The sequence below is a fragment of the Lissotriton vulgaris genome, chromosome 2_1 (genome assembly GCF_964263255.1).
Source record: "Lissotriton vulgaris chromosome 2_1, aLisVul1.2, whole genome shotgun sequence".
In the NCBI taxonomy this organism is placed as follows: Eukaryota; Metazoa; Chordata; class Amphibia; order Caudata; family Salamandridae; genus Lissotriton; species Lissotriton vulgaris.
In genome coordinates this window covers 292,286,600-292,312,490 of record NC_141687.1, presented here as the reverse complement: position 1 = coordinate 292,312,490, position 25,891 = coordinate 292,286,600, and the positions used below count along the sequence as shown (strand labels likewise).

General features: G+C 43.7%; 1 protein-coding gene across 6 annotated transcripts in view; it reads right to left on the bottom strand.

The window, feature by feature from the left end:
- TRIM37 (tripartite motif containing 37) overlaps positions 1-25,891 on the bottom strand; it is a 1,151,903-nt gene that overhangs the window by 596,557 nt on the left and 529,455 nt on the right. For 3 of the 6 annotated variants that reach the window (XM_086954978.1, XM_086954980.1, XM_086954979.1), the window contains exons 13-14: positions 3,827-4,021; positions 1,785-1,899 (exon numbers count right to left, since the gene is read on the bottom strand). In XM_086954978.1, the coding sequence (XP_086811104.1) occupies positions 1,785-1,899; positions 3,827-4,021 (310 nt within the window). The remainder of the gene's footprint in view (positions 1-1,784; positions 1,900-3,826; positions 4,022-25,891) is intronic. The other 3 variants (XM_086954981.1, XM_086954983.1, XM_086954982.1) reach the window with 1 other exon arrangement.

Genomic DNA, 25,891 nt, shown 5'->3' with positions numbered 1-25,891 from the left:
ATCAGCACACATCAGATGTCCATTAAAACTATGTGACGGTTGACATTTATAGCACCCTACTTGTCCAGCGCCGGGAAACCCTTTTTGGGTAGCTGTCGCGCTCTACAAGATTAAATAATAAATAAATAAATAAATTGCATTTTCAATTCTGAATTTGTGCTTTTCCAGACCAAGGACCTTTAAATTGTACTACATACCTGTATGGATGACATGTGACTCATACACCTTGCTGTCCTCGGTCTTATGTAACATTTCCTGTGCACTGATTTACACGTGTGACTGTCTCCATTCACTGTGATGAAAGTGATGTGACACTTTAAACAGGTATGACTGGCGCTATAAAACTAAACAAATCTAAGAGACAGTGGTTATGGATACTTGGGGGCATTGTCAACTTATGGAAGTGAGGCAATCCGTGGCGTAGGTGGTCATTGAGGGGGGCGTTAAACATTGTCGGACAGAGCACCAACAGTGCTAAAGCCGGCCCTGTCAGCGCCAAAGCAGATATAACCGCTGCCGAAGGTGAGTTCGGTACAGGCGCAAGAGTAGCAAGTGCCGAACCGGGCAGCTTTGAGTCTTTCTTCGTGCCGAGCCAGAGCTGTTTGGAGCGTCCAAATCAGTTTGTCGGCGTCGACCATGGCCCGAATGCAGTGTTGGTACGAAGATCTGACTGTGAAGCTCCAATGTGGCTGTGTGCCTTTTGGTAACATGCTGGTCAGCTTAAGAGCGGTGTCAAAGGGAAGGGAGAACTGTGCTCGCAGACCGCTGGGTTGGCAGAAGATCCTCGATTTCCAGCTTGGAGCCAGAGAATTACTCAAGGGAGAAAGTCTCTTCATCAACAGCAGACTGTTGTGGAAGATTCTCCCAGTTTAGGTCCTTGGGAGTGAAAAGGTCGAGTGCCATCGTTGCTCCTGTGCGACATCACTAGCAGACAAGCCCGATGGTTGCAGAGAGTCCTCTTGGAACAGAACGAGCAGCAGGTGCCACAGGAGGCCTCGTTGTGCTCAGGCGAGTGGCACTAATTGAATACCTGATGGAGGTCGCTTTAAGGATATTTCGCGCAGCAGCGAGGACAGTATCTGAATGGTGTCTGTTCATCACCATCGAGGTATGGTGGAGAGACTTGACGAAGACATAGGTAGGCCCCGAAAGGCAAGGCCCACGGTCAAACCAACCCTCGATCAAGAAGCAACAAAAGTTGATCCAAGACTAAAAGTAATGGAGATGCTGTCGGAAAACAATACTAACGGAGGTAAGGAATCTGCATAAACTGTAGTGAGCAAGGCGATGGTGTCGGTCTGGAGCATAGAACCCATATAACCAGATAGTGGAAAGAAAACAATCTAACAATGGAGCTGATGACCATGAGAATTACCAGCAAGAGGAGTCACACAACCTCGAAGCACTTCTTTGAAGAAAAACAACTTGCACACATCCGTCCCAACAATAGATGCCAGGAGTATATATATGAATTTGGCTTTGGTTAGTGGTAGCACTCTTAGCCAATGACAGCGTTCCCTGAAAATCAGATACAGATCATGAGAAATGCTTTCAACTAGTCCAGAAAGGCAAATTATTTGGAGTGGAATCCTCATCAATTACACTATTAAACTTTACACTCACATTATGTAATCAACTGCATAACTTGGAAAGATTGCATTACTCAACAACCATCTATGCAAAGTGTCTCATTATCTTGACAACCGTAATAGGTACCAGCCACTCAGAACTAAAAATAATGCACAGAAATACCAAGTGCATACACGCAAAGTGCTTAAACGTACCTCTTTTAGGTTGGTTATTTGTTGGATGTAGGCAGCCTGCGCAGTCTCTAGTTGACTTATGTACCAGTGCTGGTCTCGACATTTCTGAAAGAAGGTAGGTGAACGCACCTGGAACCTTTGAAATGTTATTTTAATAAAAATTGTTGTAGTAGTAGTTTAGAAATAAAACTTTTTTGTTCAAATATCTTTATTGTTATGTAAAAGAGAAAATACATTTATAATATATTGCAATACAACATAGCATTATTAAATATGTATCAGGTTAAAATTGGAGAATTACAGAATCAAAAAACAGATTTCATGTCAAAAGTTAATGAGCTGGGATAAAAGAAGTATGAACATATAATTAATCAGGCAAGAAAAACAAATATATAAATGACACATTAAATTATATAAATCGAATCAATATTATAAAACCCAGATATATGGATTAAACAAGATCCACAGCTTCTATGTCATGCTGAGGTCATAAACGAGTCGTATTGCTTAATAAACAGGATTGCATAACAAGAGAAAGCAAAGAAGAAGAAGAAAAGACAGAAAAAAGTAAAGAAAAGAAATAAGGAAGAAAAAGGTGGGAACTTCCACATCAATGAAAGAAATAACTTTTAAAGAGTAGAGTCAAAAGGATATTGAACTACCAAGCCCTGAGAGGACAGATTCATATATAATTGTCCATTGATCGCCAAACGTTGCTAGAAATGGAAGGCGAGTGGTGCTACTCCTCAACAAAAGTATAAGCTCCACAGAGGTATGATACCCATGCCCTCCATGTAAGATAAGACAGAAGATGAAAAGATTTCAATTCTGTTAGTATAACTTTAACAGCAATGGATATAAGTAAATCCAATAACTCCATATCCGTATTGTCAAGGAGTAAAGGAATAGCTGTAGCCCTTGGCTCCAATGTAATCATAGGTCAAGAAAGCTCTAATGAAATATTAAAGATTACTGATAAGTGTTTCCTTATCAAACCACAAAAAGATTGCAATAGTGTACAATCAAAAAACATATGTTGATGAGTATCTGGTTCTAAATTACAATTCCAACAAAGATCAATATCCTGTAGATTCAATTTGTATAAGCGAGCAGGGGTCCAATGAAGGAGATTTAATGTAAAAAATTTAGATTGAATAAGAGAAGGAGCAATCTTATTGCGTAGGGATAACTTCCCAATCAAATGCCAGGTCTCTTATGAAATATGTTTTAAAATATTTTTAAAATGATGAGACCATTTATCATATGTGATTGTAGACTGTGAAAGAAGTGGAGCAGATACAAATTTATAGATTTTTTATGCAGTATGGCCTGAGCGGAACCACATAGAAAAAGAGAAACAGTAGCCGAATACGTATAAAGGGATACTTGAGAAAGTGCAACCTTTATTAAAAAAAAAAAACATCTATGTTATTAAGATTATATTCTCTAGCTAAAAAAAGAGAAGGGAAGAGGGTTGTGATTGGAATCATAAAGATCTTTTACCAGTCTAATTCCGCTTGCAGCCCACGAAGAAGCCGTACCAGGATCAATATCAGTAAAAATTTTAGGATTGTACAGTAGTGAGGACCATCTTGATTTATGAATATGTTTAGATACTTTGTTGTCAATATGTTACAGTGCATTAACCGTGTCTAGTATGATACGATGGGAATGATCAGTAATGAGCTTAGAAGCTGTGAGAAAGGAGGAAATAGATAGTGAGAAAGGAGGACGTAGAATAGTTTAAAAGTAATTAAAATGCTTTTCAAAAATGAGCTTAAGCTTACCAACATTTTCACAAACAAAAACAGCACAAACTATTATTGGATACCTCAATTTTCAAATATTTTTACTTATGTTGAAAAAATAATCAATTGCAACACTAACATTTTAAATGTCTGAGCACCAGGACAATTCAAAGTATTAGAATCTTTTGTTACAATAAATCCCTCACGCACAAAAATTAATAATATACATTTTCACAAAAAGTGACCAAACAACCCCAAAGTTGGTACAAGTAATGAAATTCTTGAGCTTGAAAAAAGCAATAAATCATGTTTTACCTCAAAACAACGGTATCATTCGGTCTGTTCAAATATCCCTCATTTGCAAGCAAGTCCAGGCGGAAAAATCTGTTGTACCCCCAGCATTCGCCCACCTCAAAATCAGAAGCAAATTCTCGTATGATGTTTTTTGAAGGGTCATTTGAGCACTGATGAACCATTTCCACTCTGTACTCATACCTGGAAGACATGTTTCTGAAAGTTAAGATCAAATTAATTTACTATACAACAATAAGCAAATAGGATTCAACCATGTACCTAATCAAGTTTCTGCTAACTCAGAAGAAAACTTCTAAATATAATGAAATTACATGCAGTTATTTCAATGCTTCCAGAAATGCTGTCTAATAACATACAAAAGAACAAAACAGAGGCCAATACTGGATACCCTTAGAGGGGGAAATTATGGTCACCTTTATGAACAAAGCATAACGGTCCAGATTACGTCATAAGTCAAAAAACCTTTTTATTATTTTCTTTAATTTAACTTTCTTTTTAGTAAATGATTTCACAAATTAATTGTGCATGTATAAACAGTTTAAACGTTAGACATAACAACACAAAAAGTCTTTATACATATTTACAATTTACAATTTACACACATCCTCTCAAACATTCATTCTGCATTCATACAGTTGTACACACAAACAATAGAACACCTTTTGTCACAAAGAGCAATTGAAATAAACAGTGAATGATGATCCCTATTTATGTTTAGAAAATGATTTCAATTAAATGTTTAGAACATTAATTCTTTTTAAGGGAAACCAAAACCTAATTCTAAAGAATTTAGTCATATGACAAAAGAGTTCAGTCACTCCTATTGAAGGTCAAAAGGTCGACGCGTTTCAAACCCCCAATTCTGGGGTTCTCATCAGGACCAATCTTTTTCTTATAAAGTCACTTAATGACCATGCGTGTTTCTGTGGGACATTCGACAGGTACACAATGACGCTTTTTATGGTGGCGCAGGGTCTCCCGGTTGGCGGTGGCTCATATTACATGTCCGCTTGAGTTTGTAATTTCACTCCGTATGCTTGAATCGGTGGATTTATCTCCGGGCCGGGAGCCGATAGTTTACACTGCTGCACTCGGGAAGCGTCCCGAGTGCAGCAGTGTAAACTATCGGCTCCCGGCCCGGAGATAAATCCACCGATTCAAGCATACGGAGTGAAATTACAAACTCAAGCGGACATGTAATATGAGCCACCGCCAACCGGGAGACCCTGCGCCACCATAAAAAGCGTCATTGTGTACCTGTCGAATGTCCCACAGAAACACGCATGGTCATTAAGTGACTTTATAAGAAAAAGATTGGTCCTGATGAGAACCCCAGAATTGGGGGTTTGAAACGCGTCGACCTTTTGACCTTCAATAGGAGTGACTGAACTCTTTTGTCATATGACTAAATTCTTTAGAATTAGGTTTTGGTTTCCCTTAAAAAGAATTAATGTTCTAAACATTTAATTGAAATCATTTTCTAAACATAAATAGGGATCATCATTCACTGTTTATTTCAATTGCTCTTTGTGACAAAAGGTGTTCTATTGTTTGTGTGTACAACTGTATGAATGCAGAATGAATGTTTGAGAGGATGTGTGTAAATTGTAAATTGTAAATATGTATAAAGACTTTTTGTGTTGTTATGTCTAACGTTTAAACTGTTTATACATGCACAATTAATTTGTGAAATCATTTACTAAAAAGAAAGTTAAATTAAAGAAAATAATAAAAAGGTTTTTTGACTTATGACGTAATCTGGACCGTTATGCTTTGTTCATAAAGGTGACCATAATTTCCCCCTCTAAGGGTATCCAGTATTGGCCTCTGTTTTGTTCTTTGGTATCTTTGGCTTAGCCTTGCTGGAAACAGCCAGAACCCTGTGTTGTTCTTTCCAGTCTAATAACATACAGGCACATGCATCAAGCGATTTAGGAATCGCAAACGGTGCGAATCGCAAAATTCGGCCGTTTGCGATTCCCAAATCATTATTTGGGATGCATTATCCTAAAAGTGAAGAAATCGCTATTTTTGCGATTTTTTAAAGTGCGATTGGTTTTAAGGAATCGCAATCTTGCGATTCCTTAAAAGCAATGCATGAAACTGAAAAAAATTGCGATTTCGCAATTAGAGAGAAAAAATTACCATGAGGTTGGACCTCATGGTAATTTTGCGAAATGTTAGAAATATGCAATTTTGTGCATTTTTTAACTTTCATGTTGTGCACACACATGCCCTTAGGGCATGTGTGTACACAACATATGTGTATTGTTTGATTTCAGGGGTGCAACAGGGTGTCCTTTGGACACCCCTGCACCCTTGAAATCGCAATCTCAATTTGCGATTAGCTAATTGCGAATCGCAAATTGAGATTGTCTTCCCATTCATTCCTATGGGCCTCTAGGCCCATAGGAATGAATGGGAAGGGATTCCTTAATTGCGAATCGCAAAATGCTAATCGCAATTAAGGAATTTTAAGAAATCGCAATTTATTTAGCGATTTCTTAATGCATAGGCATTTGCAATTCCTTAATTGCGATTCCTTAAAAATCGCAATTAAGGAATCGCAAATGCCGAGATTGATGCATGTACCTGATGGTTACTACTGAGGAAGCCAAGGGATAGGAAAGAGCAAAAAAAGAAAATAATCATTCAACATGTCCGGGGAAGCATCACCTGTTAAGTTCAGACTGTAACCTGCCTCCAAAGAAAACCCTCCCCTAATCACCCTGCCCTGAAATCATCTTTCTCATACTCCACCACCAACCGAAGGCAGCCCAGACAGCAGTGTCCTCAAAGGATAGAAGTAGAAAAATATTTAGCGAGCATCTAGAAGCAGCTTTTTCTTTATTTAAAAAAAAAAAAGCCTGAGCCGGGTATGTATACGAAAAAAAGAAATATCCCCCCAATGTTTCACCCTATGATTTGTAAGAATTACCACTTGGAGCAGCTATTCCATTCAAAAGCACGTCTCTTAAAATCAATTAAAGTTTTCTTTTTCACGTATACAACATCTAAGGTCAGGCGTGGTGGCATTTTCAGATCACTGCATAATAAGTGCCATGACACTGTGCAATGGAAGTTCATTAACCCTGTGAGTTTTATACAACCTCATTATATAGCATATATATGCACACACACACACACACGTCATATCCTTTTGCGATTTGTACAACCTGCATTCTATTACAGTAGAATAATATATGAGCCAGGTCATGAAATGCTAATAAAATGTTTGAATTACTACAAGGGTACTAGTGCTAGGATGTGGAAAGAATAAAAGTCTATTCTCTTCTGGCATAACCACCTTCTTTTGTACACTGTTCTTCAGCTACGCTATCACACTTTCAAAGTCACTGTTTCAACTAGTGCTTGGAGAAGAAAAGAAAGCTGACAAAAATTGCCAATTTAATGTATTGCAACATCAAATTTTACATTATGTGCTTTAGCATAATTTCCGCCCAGAGGGACCAGCAAACAATTACTCACAGGTTTTAACAGTACACATTCTAGAACAAAACTGAATCCTTCTCACAAGAGTCATGCCAAACTAGAGTTTACATGAATCATCAACAATGGCTATGCCTTCTGAATACACTTCTGTAAATTTAGCCCACGCTTCCTTGGAACCTTAAATGAATACTATGTCAAAAGGAAGGAAAACTCCTAACTTGCTGGAGCGCAGGCCAACGAGTATCTAAATGGCTGTGCCCTTCCTCCCTTTGTTCCTGTGTCCCATAATGGTCACCCAGTTGTTTGCTTTTCAGTAGTGCTTATTCCTAGGAACCCTATTCTCATATCGTGGATGTACACTGAGAACGGGGATCTGGTGATGAAGTCATAAAGAGTGTTTGGTCTGGGAGTAGGTCACAACAAACTCCACAGCTCCATATTGGCTTTACTAAAAACTGGGAAGTTTGGTAGCAAACATCCCAGCACATTAAACCCACACTGATGCCAGTGTGGGATTTTATGTAAAAATCACTAAGGGCATCTTAGAGATGCCCCCTAAAAATCGACCAACCTTGGTGTGGTTCCTGAATGGTTGCCCGCCATCTGCAACGGTCAGACAGGTTTCTGTACCCCTGGGTAGAGAGCCTCCGCTCTCAGGGTCCAGAAAAATGCCCATACTGGGCATAGGTTTCATGCCTCCTCCCCCAGGATGGGCTGAGTCAACGAAAAGGGAAGCTTCAAAGGCCTGCTGCCTTTGGACGCTGTCCATGCCTTTTTGCTGCTCCCAGCAACTGGTTCCCACCAGTTCTTGCCCCAACTATGGGCAGGAGAATCGGCGGGAAATACAAGCTAGGACGAGAGGTGTGCCCACCTATGCCAACCATACTCCTCAGGTGGGAGAGGCAAAGTGAAGCTCACATATCAGTTCCCTCCATCTTGAAGATGAGGTGACTCAGTCAATTAGAAAGAGGCTCATGCCTCCTCCCACTAGAGGGTGGCATATTAGGGGGCCACACAAAGCTGGGTGAGTATCACTAGGAGGAAATGCCTCCTTGTGATTTAGCTAATATGCTTTTTGATATGCAGAATGTAAATTATTCATGCAGGTGTGATTTCTATACGAGTTCTTGTGTATTTAGGCAGCTGTGTGTGTGGATGTTAGTGTTGTTGTAAATAATAAGACCCTTTGTCTTTACATTAGGAAGAAGATTTGTTTCTCTCCCTCCAGTGGACATAACCAAGCGTTCAAGGTTCCTGGTAGATATGTAACTTTGTCCAGTACATGAATTGATTACTTTTTCACATATAGCATTTTTTCAATTAATTTATTACGTGTATTTGCAGTAGCTATTTCAAGTCTAAAGGTCCTGAAGAAAGCTGGGGTAAATACCCCAAAGGCTGAAACATGTCGACCGTTCTGCACAGCGCGACAGGGTAGTCTTACTACCCAGCGTGGTTTTAACTTTGACACACAGATTTCTGCCTCAATGTCTCGAGAGTCTATGTAGTCAATTTTAACTTTCACTATCATTTGAGCACTGCACTTTATTTACACTAGCCTAGGATCAACACCAGAGCTAGATTACTGACGTCCTTTTCCGCACCGGCACTACAGGGTCGGTTGCGTTCTTGTATGATCAGTAATTCCCGCATGACGCAATCTCCACCATAATAGGTGGTCTGAGGGGAATCATTCTAGCGTGTGTTTCTCAACAATACTGTGTTTTGAATCGCATTCCACCTTTTTTCAGCAATACTTTTCATGCACTCAGCCCACTGCATCACAGTCTGGTATAGCAATACACCATTTCCAGACCTGTTCTGTTCTGTTGTGTGATGTATATTAGGGGGCACCCCAAGGAAGGGACCTATTGGTCCTGACCTGCACACCCCTTTAGCGTCCCTAAATCTAGTATTTAGGGGCACACCTGAACCATGGCTCCTCAGGTTCGAGAAAGAAAGAAGGACCAAAAAGCTGTGCTGAACCAGGAAGAAGAAGAGGACACTAATTACCTTGGCCCCAGCCCTACTGGCCTGTCCAGTCTACGACCAGACTACAGCAAGAACCCCAGAGAGTCCAGCAGCCAGCAACCCCCAGAGCCCAAAGGACCTGCCCTGCGAACTTCCCACAGACTCTTGTCTCCAGTGAGCACCGGATTTGCTCAACAAAAGTCTCACCTCCAGAATCTGGATTCAGTCAACTCTGGGATTCTGTACCACTCTGCACCAAACACCCATGGCCTGAGTTCGATTGGGCCAATACCCCAAGGAGGTCTGCCCAATGATCCTGACCTGGGATCTGGTGATTCCCAACCTCCCTCAAGACTCCCAATGATGCCTGTAGTCTCAACCTGAAGGATCCCCCCAATCGCAACCAGAACTGATAGGAAAAACTAGACACCCCTGCACCTGACGACCCAGGGCCTTGGGTGGCCCAACCAACGGTATCCAGGCATCCCCCAATATCCCAACTTACCTCTCCAGCTGGTGTACTCCTTCAGGAAGTCTCCCTGCCCAAGCCTGTAGCATCTTTCCAAAACCGAAGGTCCCCATTGGAGAGCACAGGGTCCCCAATGTCCGTTTTGAACCCAGCACCCGGCCGCCCGAGTGCCGCTTGTGGTGCAGCTCCGCTGCTGGTCGTTTGCCCCTACAGTGCCGATGTTAACGAAAAAGTGTGAGCCCACATTCCTGGGTTCAGAGACCTGTCTTGTTTTGTGTCTGTTCACAAAAAATAATAAGCTGCCTTCACTTATTATTTTTTGTGAACAGCGCAACACAAGACAGGTCTCTGAGCCCAGGAACGTGGGCTCACACTTTTTCATATGACGTCCTAGGAGGGCGACCTGCTCTTTAGTACCTCCTTTTCCCTCTGGTTATATATGTGCTGATGTTAACCTCAGGAGCTTGACTCCCACAATAGAGTAGCCTGCTTGTCAGCAGTCCCTAACCAAAGGCCTCCTTAGCTCAATGGCTAACGTTGGGCCCCTGCACTCTGCAGCCGGTTGCCCCAGTGCCGCAGGTGGTGCAACTTGAGTGCCCCTCTAGACCTTGGAGAACCCTGGTCCTAACCCCCAACGCTCACCCTCATAAGTCTAGTACTTACCTCCAATGCTGATAACCATTTGTATCCCATAGGAAACCATGTTATAAGATTTGGGGCCGTTAATTGTTCTAAGTGAAGTGTAGATCTGTTAAAGTATGGGGAAAGGTGAGTTAAAATTGCAAAGCATAAAAAGTCGTACTTACCTTGTATGTAGGAAACTTAAGGTGTGGTATCTAGGCATACCATCCTCAGTACTCAAAATATTCCAAAGTAACCTGAAAGTACTTACTGTATGATACAAACTGCATTTAAAAGTGATAAAAACTTGTAACAATTGTAGTTTCAAACACAACTGCATTACCTTGAACAGCCTCGCATTTTGAAAGTATATACTACTCACTTGGACCAAGTCCTGCTTGGTTCTGAAATAAATCAGAAGTTTTTTTTTATACTTACCTCATTAATCTGGATTCTGTCTCTGAGTGTGTGTATCTGTCCTTGATTAAGTGAATACAATAAATGCTTAACTGCTCACCCACACTACCGCATAGAGAGCTATTAGTACTTACCTAATTTAGCATCTGCTATAACTCTGGGCTCACTAGACCTCATTTTGGCATAGTATATACTGAGCAACCTTCCTACAACTTACCTTAACCTTTAGTTATATGTTTTAGAAAGGGAGTGGCAGTGAATCTCTATGTTTAATGTTTGCAAACCTTACATTGACAAAAATGAAGAGCTAAAGTGCCCCACCCTCAACTGGCTACATGCAGAGTGTTTTCATAAATTAATTTATACACTATGGTCAGGAAGCAACTCCCATGGGCACAACAATGTAGCCCTAAAATCAGTGTAAGCCAGCAAGGGTTTGTGTATATATGGTGGGAGGGGTAACTGCTTGACAGTGATAGGGAGACAAGATAATTGGTGCTTTTTACATTAAATCCCACAATGGCATCAGTGTGGGTTTAATGTGCTGAGAAGTTTGCTGCACAACTTCCCAGTTTTTAGAAAGCCATTATGAAGCTGTGGACTTCGTAGTGACCAACTCCTAGACATATACTCTTTATGGTTTCATTACACTTACAATGTCTTAGGAATGGCCATAGACACTGTAGGGTTACAGGGCTCATGCCACTATACCCTCACCTAAGGGCTAGTGCACCCTGCTAGAGGGGTTGACTTACCTAGGCCTTAGACAGTGGATTGCATGCAAGGCACACAAGGTTGTATACCAGGTCCATTCTTCTCTTTTCTCTGCACCAAAACACGCAGCCTTCAGTGGCAGTGTGTGTGGGTTAAGGTGCAGGGCCTTTAAGGGTGGCACAATAGGTGCTGCAGCCCTTAGAGGCCTTTCTTGGTCACAGTGCCCTTGGTACCTTTTACAAGGGGCTTACCTTAGGCCCGGGATGTGCCCATTGTGGATACAAAGGTACAGTCTTGGAAAAAGAACACAGGCCCTGGGAACCTGATTGGCAGGGATCCAGGACACATCAAGTCAGGTTGCATCAGATGTCAGGCAAAAAGTGTGGGTCAACAAAGCAAAAAGGGGCACTTTCCTACATAAATGTTTTCCCAACACTACTGGTGCACCCGCTATTAGTTACCCTTAGATAACTGCAAACATTTACTTTAAAGTAAGAGTGGTGTTTGAAAGGAGGAGGATGCTGATCACAGAAGACCGCTCCAACCCCCACTTTGTTCCCACTCTCCTTTGTTGGAGGCCCTGTGTGGAGGGAATCAAATTAGTTTCCCATCAAAACACCACCCACAAAGGCGGACCTCAGCCTTTGCACTTAGTGACAAGTCCATGCAGTGTATACTTGGAGAAGATCTGCCCCAACTCCTTCATAAGGAAAAACTATACCCCAAGTTGGTCGACTGGAATTTTTTTTTTTTAACTCTTTTTATTTAACATTGCTCAGCAGACAGTGGACACAGTAATTGAATTGCATCAATCATCTTGTATACATTTTTATCAGAACAGGCAATGCAGGATTAGTACACACTTATAAATTTGTACGTTTGAAATAGAGCCCATTTGGCTATAGATAGCGTCAGTCAATAGACAGTAACACATTGAAAATGTAGTGCCCCCCTTCCCAGCCCATCACCACCCCCCTTGTTCAGCACCCACGAAAAGCAGTCCAGGGACCCCACACTTTTGTCCACTTCCTGGGGTAGCCCCTGCTATGATAAACAGCTTGCTCTGCCTGCTGGAACCAGTCCAAATCTGATTCCCAGTCCTTGACTTGTGGGTGGTGGGCTGCGCCCCAGGCCCATGCAATATTGCTTTCAGCCACCCACGCTGCGAGCAGCAGCCAGATTTTTTTATATTTCGGCCAGGAAGCCTCCACTGCTGTAGGCAAAAGGAGCCATTTCAGGTACAAGGGGGCAGTCACATCCAGGTCTTGAGTCATTCTCTGCACCATCTGCACCCAGTAGGGCTGTACCATTGGCACCCCCAAAGAATGTGATAGAATGTACCTTCCCGTACACACCCCTGCAGGCAAAGAGAAGATTCACTCCTTCCTATCCTTTGGAGTAAAACCCTGAAGTAATATGATCTATGTACGATTCTCAGTAGTACTATTCTGAACTGGGTACGGAATGCTATTTCTCGTGGGCTTTGGAGGGGGTCCACTGAAATTTTTAACAAGGAAACCCGGAGAAGCTTTTTGAATGTTAAGATATAGCTGCCTTCTAGGTAACAGAAGAAAAGGATTATGTTACTTACCCTGTAATAATCTGTTCTTGGTATGTAGAGCTGTAGACTCAGATGCTTTGAATACACCTGCCATCTAGAGTTGGGTCCATATGTGTGCAAGTTGTTTTTCTTCTAATATGTCTTTCCTAGTCACAAGGTAAGGCGACTCCTCCTTTTGGTGATACTGCTCATGGGGATTAACTCCACTGTTAGATTGTTTTCCCGCAAGAAGCCAAGAATGGAGTAAGTCGGCCTACTATATAGATATCCATGCGTATGTAGTGTGATTAGTAAGAACTGCAACAACCAATGGTGTCCGGGGAGGAGGGAGGGCGCATGTGAATCTACTGCTCTACATGCCAAGAACGGATGCTTACTGGGTAAGTAACATAATCTGTTCGAGGTATGTGTGCTGTAGATACACATGCTTTGCCATAGACTATATACCAGTACTCTCCAAAGCGGTGGTTAACCAGTGGAAGTTGCAGTTGTCTGAAATAGTGTCCTTAGCACTGCCTGCCCTACATTAGCTTGTGGGAGGAATAGTTAAAGTTCTTTTAGCTTTAACGTAACAGGTTTGAATACATTTGACTATCCACCTAGACATCCCAGACTTCAAAATTGGATTTCCTTTAGGTGGAGAAAACGCAACAAAAAGTTGTTTTGTTTTACGAAAACGTTTTGTCCTGTCAATATAGAATAGTAATGCTCTTTTAACATCAAGTGTGTGTAGAGCTCTTTCTGCTACTGAATCAGGCCGAGAAAAGAACAGAGGTGACTGTACTGACTGATTAATATGAAAAGCAGAAATTACTTTTAGTAGAAATTTAGGACTTGTATGAAAAGGTACTTTATCTTTGTTTAGCTGAAAGAAGGGTTCTTCTAAGGTTAATGCCTGTAACTCACCAACGCGCCTTAGTGAAGTGATTAAGTTAAGTGATGGGGATTAAGAAGGTAATTTTCAATAAAAGAAATTGTGAGGGGAGGAGCCAAGATGGCGACGGGTGAAGACGTGTAGGCTCTCGGCTCCTACAGCTGCCTTTCTTCCGCGCTAATTATCCTGCACCTAATCCTGAATTGCCGGTAGTGAAATGCGCGCCACGCTGTGCTGATTCGCCTCGACTTTCCCGGGTCTCCCAACTCGCCCGGCAGCCGGAGTAAACCGAGTGACGACTTCGAGCCCTGGCCCCGAGACACTGCCACCGCCCGTCCCCGAGTCTATACGGCCGAGAGGCGGCTGACCTGTCTGGAGATCGCCTATACTGTGGAGTGATACTCTCCTCCCGCCTCAGACCCGTGGTGCAGCCTGCTGAGGAACGCCGCGACCAGCACCCTACGAGCTGCAACCCCTCAGGAGATATTTCGGCAGAGCGCCTTTGTCTGCGGCCGGTGGAGAAGGAAAAGGAATGCACGGCCATGTTGAGATGCGATTTGCTGCCTGCCTCATCGGCCTGGTGTGCGGCCGGTAACTCCGTAGCCCCCTGTGTTGACGGCCTGACCTTCCTTGTCTGTACGCGTGTGGAGCCCTGTATCGCAGCTGCATCGCGCTGCGCCCGCATTTAGGTAGCGTTGTGCCCCGGCCACTGGAATGGGGTCGGCTGCCTTGGAGAAGGGGGGTGAGCGCCCGTCCCTGTCTGCCGATGATGGTGCCCGAAGGGGACCGGGGACCAGTTTGCATATTCCTCTCTGGGAACGGGACTACGGGAAGCCCCAACCGCCGATTTCTTGCAAAAATATCCTGGCCGCCCTGACCGAACTTAGGTCGGAATTGAGGGTGGGCTTTCGAGCGCTGAGTACCAGTCTCGACACAATGGCGGCTGATCTGCGGAGGGGCCGGACACTGGATGGCCAGCTGCCCATGGGACTATCTACATTGGAGCCTATGAGGGGTGCAGTGTTGCTTTGTATTGGAGGAGACTCCGTGACTTTCCCTGTTTCAGTGGAAGCCTGCCACCGGCCGACCAGTGAATGTGCCCGTGAAACTTTGTTTCCTTTGTCTCCGGAGCTTCACACTCTACCGCCTGCAACTATGTTATTGCTTCCAGCCTGGGACTCACAACAGCTGGCCCCTTCGGCGGATCTCCTATTGTTGCCTTTGGCCTGCGCTCTGGAGACCGCGCATAACCCGGATGGACTTGGGAACTTGATTGCTCAGGACGGAGAATTAACTGGTGACGTTCGCTGGCCATTTTGTGGGACTACTGTATTCACCTTCATTATGCGGCCATTTTGGTCCTTGGTCGGGGTGGGGGTGGGGGTGGGCTTTCTTTGTGTGCCTCGTTTTGGGGTCTGTACTAGGTCGGGTCAGGGCTAAATGCTCCTTACGCAGTCGGTTGCTTGGCGGGTGGGACCGGGACTGGGATTGATTTAGATCTGATTCAGTAGCACACGATACATTGCCTTTCCCCTAACTGTTGCTGTATTCATGTCTGATTTAAGCAGTCGCAAACTGAGTGGGGAGGGTGTTTTTGGTTAAGGGGCTGGGACTGTTTGGATTGGCTCCTCCTCCCGATTCCTTGGTATTTGGGGAGTTGCAGATTAGAATGGTCTGATCTCTCTCTCTATATTTCAGAGTTTTTATTCTTCTTTTCTTCCTTTACTTTTACTACATTTCGGGTTCTTTATGGGGCGACAGGCACATTGTCGGGGGGTAGGCCGTAGCCTCCGCATTGGTGTAGGGTGGGGGGGTAGATTTATTTCATAATTTAGTTTCTATGGGCCTTTTTTTTTCATTTCTCTGCGCTTTCTTGTACTGGTTTCTTTCTGAGTCTGTGATAGAGGTTGTGGGGGAGTGGGTGGCGCTGGGAGTGGCACAAACTTAGTTCCTGTCGTTTGCTTGCTTATTATTGTATTGCTATTCTGTTGGGACACTGCACGCAATTGTTGCTGTCATACTTGCTGCCTACTCATGTGGGTACTACAGTACGGGCTCGGATCTCCTTTGTACCTATCCTCTATTGACTTTTGTTTAATTCGGCAAAACTTAAAAATTAACCTTTATTTCTCCTTCCCCCTGGCGACATAATTTTCAGTGTACACGTTCTTAATTGTTGCTCTATTGCCTAATGCCATTGGGGGGACCGTATAGTTGACAACTGCGCTCAAATGTTCTGTGGCCGGCCAGATGGTTGTAGGCCCGTATTTGTATTTCTGCACCAAGCGCAATAAAGGTTTTCAAAAATTTAAAAAAAAATAAAAATAAAAGAAATTGTAACTAACAACTATGTAATGGTTCAAAGGGTGGACCCATACTCCTAGTGAGAACAGTGTTAATATTCCATACAGGTGCAGGTGGCACTCTGTGGTATTATTCTTTTATGGGCTTCCATAAAACCTTTAATAACTGGGACTTTGAATAAAGACAAATGTCTGTTTTGCAGATATGCAGCTACTGCTGCAAGGTGTAGTCGAATGGATATGTAGGTTAAACCAGTGTGTTGTAGATGCATAAAATAACAAATAATATTCTGAATAGATGCCTCTAACGGATCTAATTCATTGTTATTACAATAACTAACTAACCTTCTCCACTTTGCTGAATAACATGCCCTAGTGGTAGGTTTCCTTGCTTTTTTAAGGATTGTCATACAATCTGGTGGTAGATTTAGATATCCAAACTCTATGACTTCAGGAGCCAGATCGCTTGATTGAGCACCTTGGAGTTTGGATGTCTGATTTCTCCATGGTTCTGTGCGAGAAGGCTGGAAGTGAGGTGTAGTTTTTGGTGTGGAACTACCAACAGTTCTAGTAATGTGGTGAACAACGGTTGACGAGCCCTCGTGGGAGCCACTAGGATCAGTGTGAGTGACGTCTGCCTGAGTTTCCAAACCAGAAATATAAGGAAAGGGAGAGGCTGAAAAGCGTTACCAAATATGCCTGACCAGTTCTTCAATAGGGCATTACCTTTGGATAGATGGTATGGGAATCCGGAGGCGAAATTTGGGCATTTTGAGTTTGATGCTATGGCAAAGAGGTCTACTTGTGGATACCCCATTTCTGGAAGAATGGGAGGAGCACCTGGGGATGAATTCCCATTTGTGTATTTGTTGCCGCATCCTGCTGAGAAATTTGGCAAACAGATTGCTTTTTCCTGAAGGTGTTCTGCCAGAAGATGAATTTTGCGATGTATCGCCCAACGCCAAATGGCCTGATAGAGGCATGACAATTGTAGAGAGTGCCCCCCGTGTTTGTACATAGTACACTGCCGTCATATTGTTCGTCTGGACTAAGACAACTTTGTCTACTAGTAAGACTGAAATTCTTTTAGTGCTAACTGAACTGCTAGAACTTCTATGTAATCGATGTGGAGACATGTGTGTTTGGTGTTCCATAAACCTTGAATTGTCATATGCTGGAGATGGGCCTCCCAACCTGTGAGAGACGCACCTGCTATCAGTACAACTTGTGGAATAGGGTCGATGAACGTCTGCGCTTTTGACAGGGTTTGTGTGTTCCACCACTGCAGAGAGCAATAAGTGCGGCTGTCTACCAATACTATATCTGTTCATTGACCCTGTGCTTGACTCCACTGTCGTGCTAGACATTCTTGCAGTGGGCGCATGTATAATCTTGCATGAGGCACTATGTAAATACATGATGCCATCATTCCAAAGAACTGCAATAAAGTTTTCACTGGTAGGTGCTAATTTAACTAAAACTGCAGTAAGATCTTCTGAAAATGTTGAATTCTGGCTGCATTGGGAGAAGACAGCGCTGTATAAGTGTTGAGCATTGCTCCGAGATAGGTTTGCAGTTGCAAGGGTTGAAGATGGGATTTATGCGCATTGACCGTGAATGCTAATTGATGAAGAAGGTTTATTGTAGACTGAGTGTGTTGTAAACACTTTCCATGTGTTTTAGCTTTAATGACAAATTGTCTAGGTTTGGAAACACATGGATTTGTTGCCTTCTCAGATAAACTGCTACTAACACCAGATATTTTGTGAATACTCTGGGTACAGTAGTCACTCCGAGTGGAAGTACTTTGAATTGGTAATGCTTTCCCGCTATCACAAACCGGAGATATTTGCGTTGCGCTGGATGAGTAGGAATATGAAAGTCTGTGTCCCTTAGATCTAGGGTAGACAAAGTCGCCTTGCTGTATCAGTGGACGCACTTGTTGGTGACTGACCATATGGAAGTGCTCCGATAGTATGTACAGATTCAGGGGCATTAAATTCAATATTGGTCGTAGAGACCCGTCCTTTTTGGGAATTCGGAAATACAGTGAATATAGTCCTAACCCTTGATATTGTATTGGAACAGGTTCTTATAGCTCCTTTTGCTAATAGGGCTTGTACTTCTTGTTTGAGTAGCTGTGAATGTTGTAATGACAGCCGATGATTGCATGGTGAAATATTGGGAGGATCGCTGTTGAGAACTAGGGAATAACCATATTGGAAAATGTCCAATACCCATGTGTCCATCGTTATTGCTTGCCAAATTGGAAGAAAGTACTGTAGTCTCTCCCAGACAGGTGTAATATGATCGGGGGAATGGTAGGTAAGTCACTGCTTAGTGGGAGATGGAGAGGAACATGTTGATGCACCCCTTCCTCTACCTTTGATGTTGTTTCCTCTGCAGCCACCCCTATAGAAACCCTTGTCTGAAGAGGGTAGTGTGTTTGTTTTATAGGAGGAAGCATTGGGATCTGAGGCATTGGTTTTGGATCCTCTCCTATAGAATGAGCGACGAAAGGAGCCTCAGCTGGATGGTGATACTAGGGCTTCCATAGATTTCACCACTTCTATGTCCTTTATTTTCTCAAGTGACACATCTACTTGTTGTCCAAAAAGGTGTTCCTTATCAAAAGGAACATTTAAAATAGATTGAACTTCTGGCTTAAATCCAGAAATCCTAAGCCATGCGTTCCTACGGACGAGAATGCCGGTAGTAATTCCTCTTGCTGCAGTGTCAGCTGAATCTAGTGCACATCGAATAGAAGAATTAATCAATTTACCTTCCTGCACTAGCTCCTGTCCCTTTTTTCTATGCTCCTCTGGGAGGTACTGTAGACGTTCCTCTATTTCATCCCTGTGGGCTCTATCATATCTCACTAAAAGAGCCTGTGTATTACCAATGAACCACTGGTTGACAGATTGAACTGCTATCCTATTGCCTGATGCGTCAATTAATTTAGACTCCTTGTCTGGAGGAAGTGCATCTGCTGTTGTTTGTGAATTAGCTCTTTTGCGAGCATTTGACATACTATTAGAGAGTCTAAAGAATCTTTGCTATAAATTGGGTCAGATGGTGGAGTTTTGTACTTTTTATCGACTCGGGGTGTTAAAACATGGGTGCATACTGGGTCTTTAAAAATGTCATCTCTATGTCTTAACATAGGCAAGCTTTGTGTTGAACCTAATGACTGAAACAGGAAATCTTCCTCTAAATATTCTTTATATAGAGCAACTCCATGGTAAGAAGCTGCTCTTGAAATATACTCCTGGTAAGCTATGTTATCATCAGAAGGTGAAGCCTGGTAGGATAGACTTCAGGATCATTATCAACCGGTTGATCATAACCAATCCATGGATCTGGTGGTGGAGGGCTATTATCTCCATGCTCAAAGTCAGGTTGTGTATGAGGAGAATCTTGTGGTGTAATCTGAAGGGGATTTGACCCTGGTGATTGTAAAAGTGGTGGAGGAGATTGAGGAAGAGGATAGATAGGGCTTGTAGCCATGTCTTTCATTTTCTTAAAGTAATTGTAGGACTTGTATCCTCAGTAGCATTTCTTTTCTTAGGTGGTGTATCATCCATTCCTACAATGTGTCCAGTCTCTAGATTAATGTAAAGACATTACTGTCTGAGATCCAATTTTTTTGTCATAATGTCCAAAATCTGTTCCGGAGGTTTTAAAAGGGGATTTTTATCTTTCGGCACCAAAGGTTTCAGAACCGAACCGGACCGATGCTTTTTGTCTTACGGAGTGGAATGTTTTTGCTCCAAAGAGGTCTCGTCTCTTCTCGAGCCTGAGCCGGAATGCTTGACTTGTTTCGGCGCTGGGCTCAAGGCGGGGTGTTCAAAACTGTCTCTTGGTGCCAACCACGGCCGAAGGCAGTGGTGGCCCAGAAGCCTTTGGTTTCATAAGAACAGGTTTGTTGGGCAAAGGGGCTTTTTACTCACGGCCACCTGTCCCACTGGAAGTTCTTCGGACTGTCGATCAATCTCGAGCTCGGAGTCAGACTCATGAATGGAGAGGGCTTCTTCCTCCTCCGCTGCCGATGCTTCCATCTCTTCTTGTTCTGTATCTTCTCTGAGTTATCAAGAGTGTACTCGATGTTCTGTCTCTGTGCGTCCCTTCGTCGAGCCAGACTTTACTGTAAAGTCTTTTTCGATCGAAAAGGTCGACAAGCATCACAATCTTTTTCCTTATGCTCTAGTGATCAAAATGCAGACTTCATGTAGGTCGGTGCACAGGGCGACAGAATTGAAACCAAGTCTGTTCCATCAGCGGTAGACTCGACGAGTACGATGAGTGGAAGTCGAAGAAACGGCTAGGCCCGAAGGACGCTCACAACGTCTTCTAGATCGAAGAATGAGGAGTTCTCGACACACTGAAACAAAGCAACACGTACGAAACAATACCGACGAGGGTACAGTGGGTTGCACACCGAGGAGATTCAGACGAACATCTCGTACCCGACCACTACAAACCACGTCTGAACTTGATGGCGGAAAGAAAAAAATCTAACAATGGAGTTGATGCCCCTGCGCAGTATCACTGAAAGGAGCAGTCACCTTAACTTGTGACTAGGAAAGACTTCTTTGGAGATCTACAGCACACATGCCTCAAACAGCTACTTACCTTCTGTAGTGCGCCTTCCAATGTCTACTCTACCAGCAGTTTACTCGCCTTGTGAATATTACCCCATTTGTCTGACTGGATCTGGAAACTCTGTACACCGGTAGGTAACTGCTTCAACTGGTGTAATTACACTTCTGAAGTGACAAGAAAGCCCACATAGTAGCACCACACTGATGTCAGTTGCTTTTGAAAGCTTGTTCACACCCTCAGACACAGAGCACATTGGCAAATTTGCTCGACCAGTGTACAGATCTCTAGTTAATGACTTTTTTTTTTACATGGAAAAGAGTCCATTCAACAGAACAGGGAGCGTAGATGGCTGTTGGGAATCTGCAGTTAGACAGAGTATCCACCAGAAAGAGCGATACGAAGGCAAGTACATTTTCTTCTGATGGATACTTTAAATGCAGACTCCTCACCTTGTGAATGAACACCAAAGCCATACATCACCCGGTGGTGGGTCTGTGGAATGGTTCAGATCACAACATCCTGAAGGACCGAAATGGCAAAATGCTAATCTCTACGGACTTGACTATCAAGAGATTAGTACTTTGTGAACGTGTACTGTGATGTCATCATAACAGCCTGACAGACACCCAAAAACGTTACCCAGCACGCCAACAGAGCAGTAGCAGCCTTCGCTCGAGTGGAATGGCCCCCTATTCCTTACAGGAACTTCTTTTTAGCTAAAGCATAGAAAACTTTTATGCAGTTTACTATCCTTCTAGAGATAGTTATTTTCTGCAATGGTTTGCCTTTCTTTGCAACATAGGAGCTGATGTGTGGTCCCTGGTTCAACTGATATAAAAAGTGAGGGCTCCCTTTGGATCGAAGTGATACACTCTCTCCTCCTCTTTTGAAGAGTGAGGCAGAGCAAAAAACGCCGCAAAGGATGATAGCCTGACATGAAAGGTTGTTACCACTTTAAGCAGGAATGCAGCTTGTGTTCTCAAAGAAAAATTTACTTACTTTGGTAATGTCTTATATTTAGGCACAGATTCATTATAGTAGATTCGAAAATTCCAGAGGCGTCAGACTAGATCCGGAAACTCTTCATGAGCAGAACCCCTGCGTGTCAGTAGGTGATGTCGTACAGTTTCGCGTAGCATCAGCATAAGTGAACTGCCCAGGTTCCCATTTCTTTTGCGATTTTCCATGCCAGAAGTACCGAGCCATGATGAACACTGAACACTGGTGTGCCTAGCAAGAGCCATTAGAAGGGTTAATCCTTAACCCTATAATCCGCTCGGAGAGCAGGGAGGTTTAGTAATGAATCTGTGGCTAGAGAGCGTCTCTACCAGATAAGGCGTTACTGAAGGTAAGCAATTTGTTCATCTGATAGAGACTTTCAGATGCAGATTGCTTACCTTAAAATAGATACCCAAGAAATAACTCCCAGGAGGATGGGCTGCGATACCGATTAGACTAAAAGGTCCTGTAGGACCTAATGGGAAAGTGACTGTAATGTCAGACCCGAATGCCTAGGTAGTAGTTTTTTGTAAACTTATGCAAGGAAGCCCGCATTGCTGCCTGACAGATTTCCAGGACAGGAATTCCGTGGACTAGCGCTGTGGTCACAGCTTTGGTTCTAGTAGAGTGAGCGTGCAAACCCTTGGGGAGCTGCTTTTTGACCAATGCATAGCATGCAAGGAACTATCCATCGTGAGATCTGCTTCTGCACCACCTTCCCTTTCTTGGCTCTGACATACCCAATGAAGAGTTGATTATCCACTCAACTCAAGAGTATGATCAAGGTAACAACAACACTCTTTTCCAAGTCAGTCTGTCATGTACAACCTGTATTGTTTAGTGAAAATGGCTGCCTCATTCCCATTAATAAATGCCTGAGAGAGTATAGCCTCCTCCTAGACCTTGGGCAGCACTTGTGCGACTGAGTCCCAAATTGTATAGGAGAATCGGCCTAAGAGGCACGCTGTGTTCACCGAATGCAGTGCCAGGCTGGCGAAAGAGAATATCCTCTTTCTGAAAGTACCCAGCGTTTTGGATTCCCTATCTGGTAAAGTGGAGGAAATGTCCCAGGGTTGATTTTGGAGTGGCAGCCTGGAGCACCAAGCTTTCCGTGGTCGGGTGCTGGGTGAGGAAACTAGGGTCCCCCGGGGTGGGGCGATGGCAACAGGCAACTGTCCTACGCACAGGACTCGACCTTCACACCACCACTGCGAATGAGGCATCCTCCACCGTAGCTACGGTAGGGTGACAGAATAGGGCAGTGTCTGGGGAGGTGTTCAATCCACTGGTATCCACAAGATCCTGATTCCAGGTATCCTCACGATCTTATAATGGTTGATATCCACAAGGGTCCACAGACCCCAGACAGTCAACACCCAATCCAGGCATGTAATAAGTATAAGGCACTGGCTCCGATATGGGAAGTCTGCCCCGGTTGGCACCGGAGACTGAGTTTGACCACGCCCATGTATCCGAGTCGGGGATGGTGATTGGGTGGCACCACCGCTAGGCATAGACACTAGAGCGGGTGCAAGGGATGGTCGATGTCACTCGACCGGTGTAGCTTCAAATCGGTCAATGGATCCCTGGGGCCCGAATAGTGCTGACAGCAAACCCGCTGCCAAAGACCAATAATGACCCCTCCCAGACATGTTGAATCCCAGCGGCCCTCCATAAGTGTAAGCCCACCTAAAAATTAGGTGCATGGCCTCATCCAACTCATTTGGGTAGGGTTCGCTCCGGCTCCCAGCAATTCAGGGAGATGCAGAGACCACCAAGGCCCAGTGTGAGAGACTCATCTGAAGACTTGCAAGGCACAATCAAAGACCTCTTTGACGACAACTTCTTTTTGTGGGACTTACTCGATTTCCCCTACGACTAGGAGTGGCATACCAATCATCGGACAGAACTTCACAAATGATCTCTGGATATTTCTCATGACCAAGATCCGGAGTGTCGTGGAGTCGGTCTATGTCAGGCGGTGAGGAGCTTGAGGGACTGCTTCCTCAGAGCTTTAGGATGCATGGCATGGTAATCCTCCCATGTCTTGGTGTTGTGATCTCGCTCCAAAGACAAATCAAGGACGGGTCAGAAACCAACATTTGTGGCTGACAGGCGTTGCAAGGTTTAAACCCTGCCTTTTTTGGTGTACATCCTTCACTCCAGTAGACAAAGTCTCGAGAAAAGATCAACAAAATGTCAAAAAAGTGTCAGTCAAAAAATGACAAAGGGTAACTATCTCCGGATCTGCGCGGACTGCCATGGAAAGAAAAGAACAGATGTCAGCGCCCGGTGTGACGCCTATATAGGCACCACACACATCACTTCACAGACGACACCACACAAAGCTGAACCATACCACCTACAAGCACACAGGAGTACTGCTCATCAAAAGTTTCTGGATCCAGTCTGATGTTTGTGGATCAATCTATTCGAAGGTAAAGAATCTGTGGATTAAATCTCTATCTGATAAACGCCTGTCAGGCAAATGTTATGTGTAAGTCAGGTGGACAGAGTACATAAGGAAGGCTCACATGCAGAGTTGATGTTATGTCCATTAAAAATAGTTTATACTTCTAAAAGATGCAGCGGACAACTGTGCATCGGCAGAAAGAAGGTACACATGAGGAAAGTAAGGACCAGATTTAAGTCCCACTGTGGCATCACGAGGGGTTTGGTGAAATAAATGCTAACCTTTGAGAAATCTCATTAAAACAGGTGTTTTAAATAAACAAGACTAATCCGGCAACCATAAAAAAGCTGAAAGAGCTGATAAATAGCTTTTAATAATGTCCAATGCAAGTCACCACTGTGCAAACAACAGTTTAGCTAGTAGTTGGTCACTCTGGTGGTTGCTGCACCAAGCAACAAACTACAATGATTTTATAGACGGAAATATGGCAACCAGAGTAACATCATTGACCTCTGGAAGAAGATCTAACTGCTGCTGCTCAATCTCTATGTATGGAGGTGCAGATTGTAGAGGCCCGGGTGCTGGGTCTTGCCCTGTTGCTGCAACAGTAGTTCCTTCAGAAGGGGTAGGTTGATCAGAGGACAGATGTTCATTGCCAAAGTTCTAGGTACCACACCCTCCTGGCCCAGTCTGGAACCGTAAGGATGACCTGGGATCAATTAGTCTTGATCTGCAGAGATCAAGAATGGCGCTTCCAAGAAGACGCTGTTCTCTGGGCTGGTAATAGCAAATAGGGACATCACCAGGACCTCGAAGGATACCAAATCCCCCACCCCTCACCATTAGAATGTTGGAAACAGGAATTGGACCATTGTATGAGCTTGGGAATATCAATATATAAGGTGAGAGGACTCCCCCTTAAACATTATAAAATATGGGCAGCATTGTGCCAATACAGAGTAACCACTCCCTGGAGGAAGAGATTTGGTCCCACGAAGGGGAAGTTGATCTAAAACTCCAAATGGTAGGAAAGAAGACATTGGGGCTAGGGTGTCAGCCGATGGGTAATCTCAGGGAAGTGTGGATCATGCACTTGTTCATACTCATAGCCTCACTAACAAGCAATGTTAAACAGGGGACTCTGCTTGTCATGCCACTGTTCTGTACGATCTTAAATGTGATGAGCGGTGTACTTACGGTCCAAAAATCAATAAAATATTGTCATAAAAAAACAAAAGAACACAACGTTCTCAGTGGCCACCAAAAAGGGAATCTATGCTGTAGTCCTGACAATTGTAAGCCCACCGGAAAACAACTCCAGATACCAGTGGCGTAAGAATGCCAACCACCAGTACCTATTCTGTGCCTACTACCAGTGCACTACTTTGGCAATTTCCACTGCCACATCAATACTAACCACCAGTACCACAATGAATGCAAGCACCACCATTGCCTCTGTACTTACAATCACTCATGTCTCTGAGGCAATGAGTACAACCCCATCTCTGGTGTCCACTGTGGCCACCTCAGCTACACCTATAACTGTTGTACCAACAGGAACCACACCTGCCATGTGTGCCCAAGCCCTTGTTCGGACTACTGTCGTTACTAGTGCGGATACTGGCCTCTTTACAATCAATGCAGTGCCCACTGAGGCATCTGTAGAGA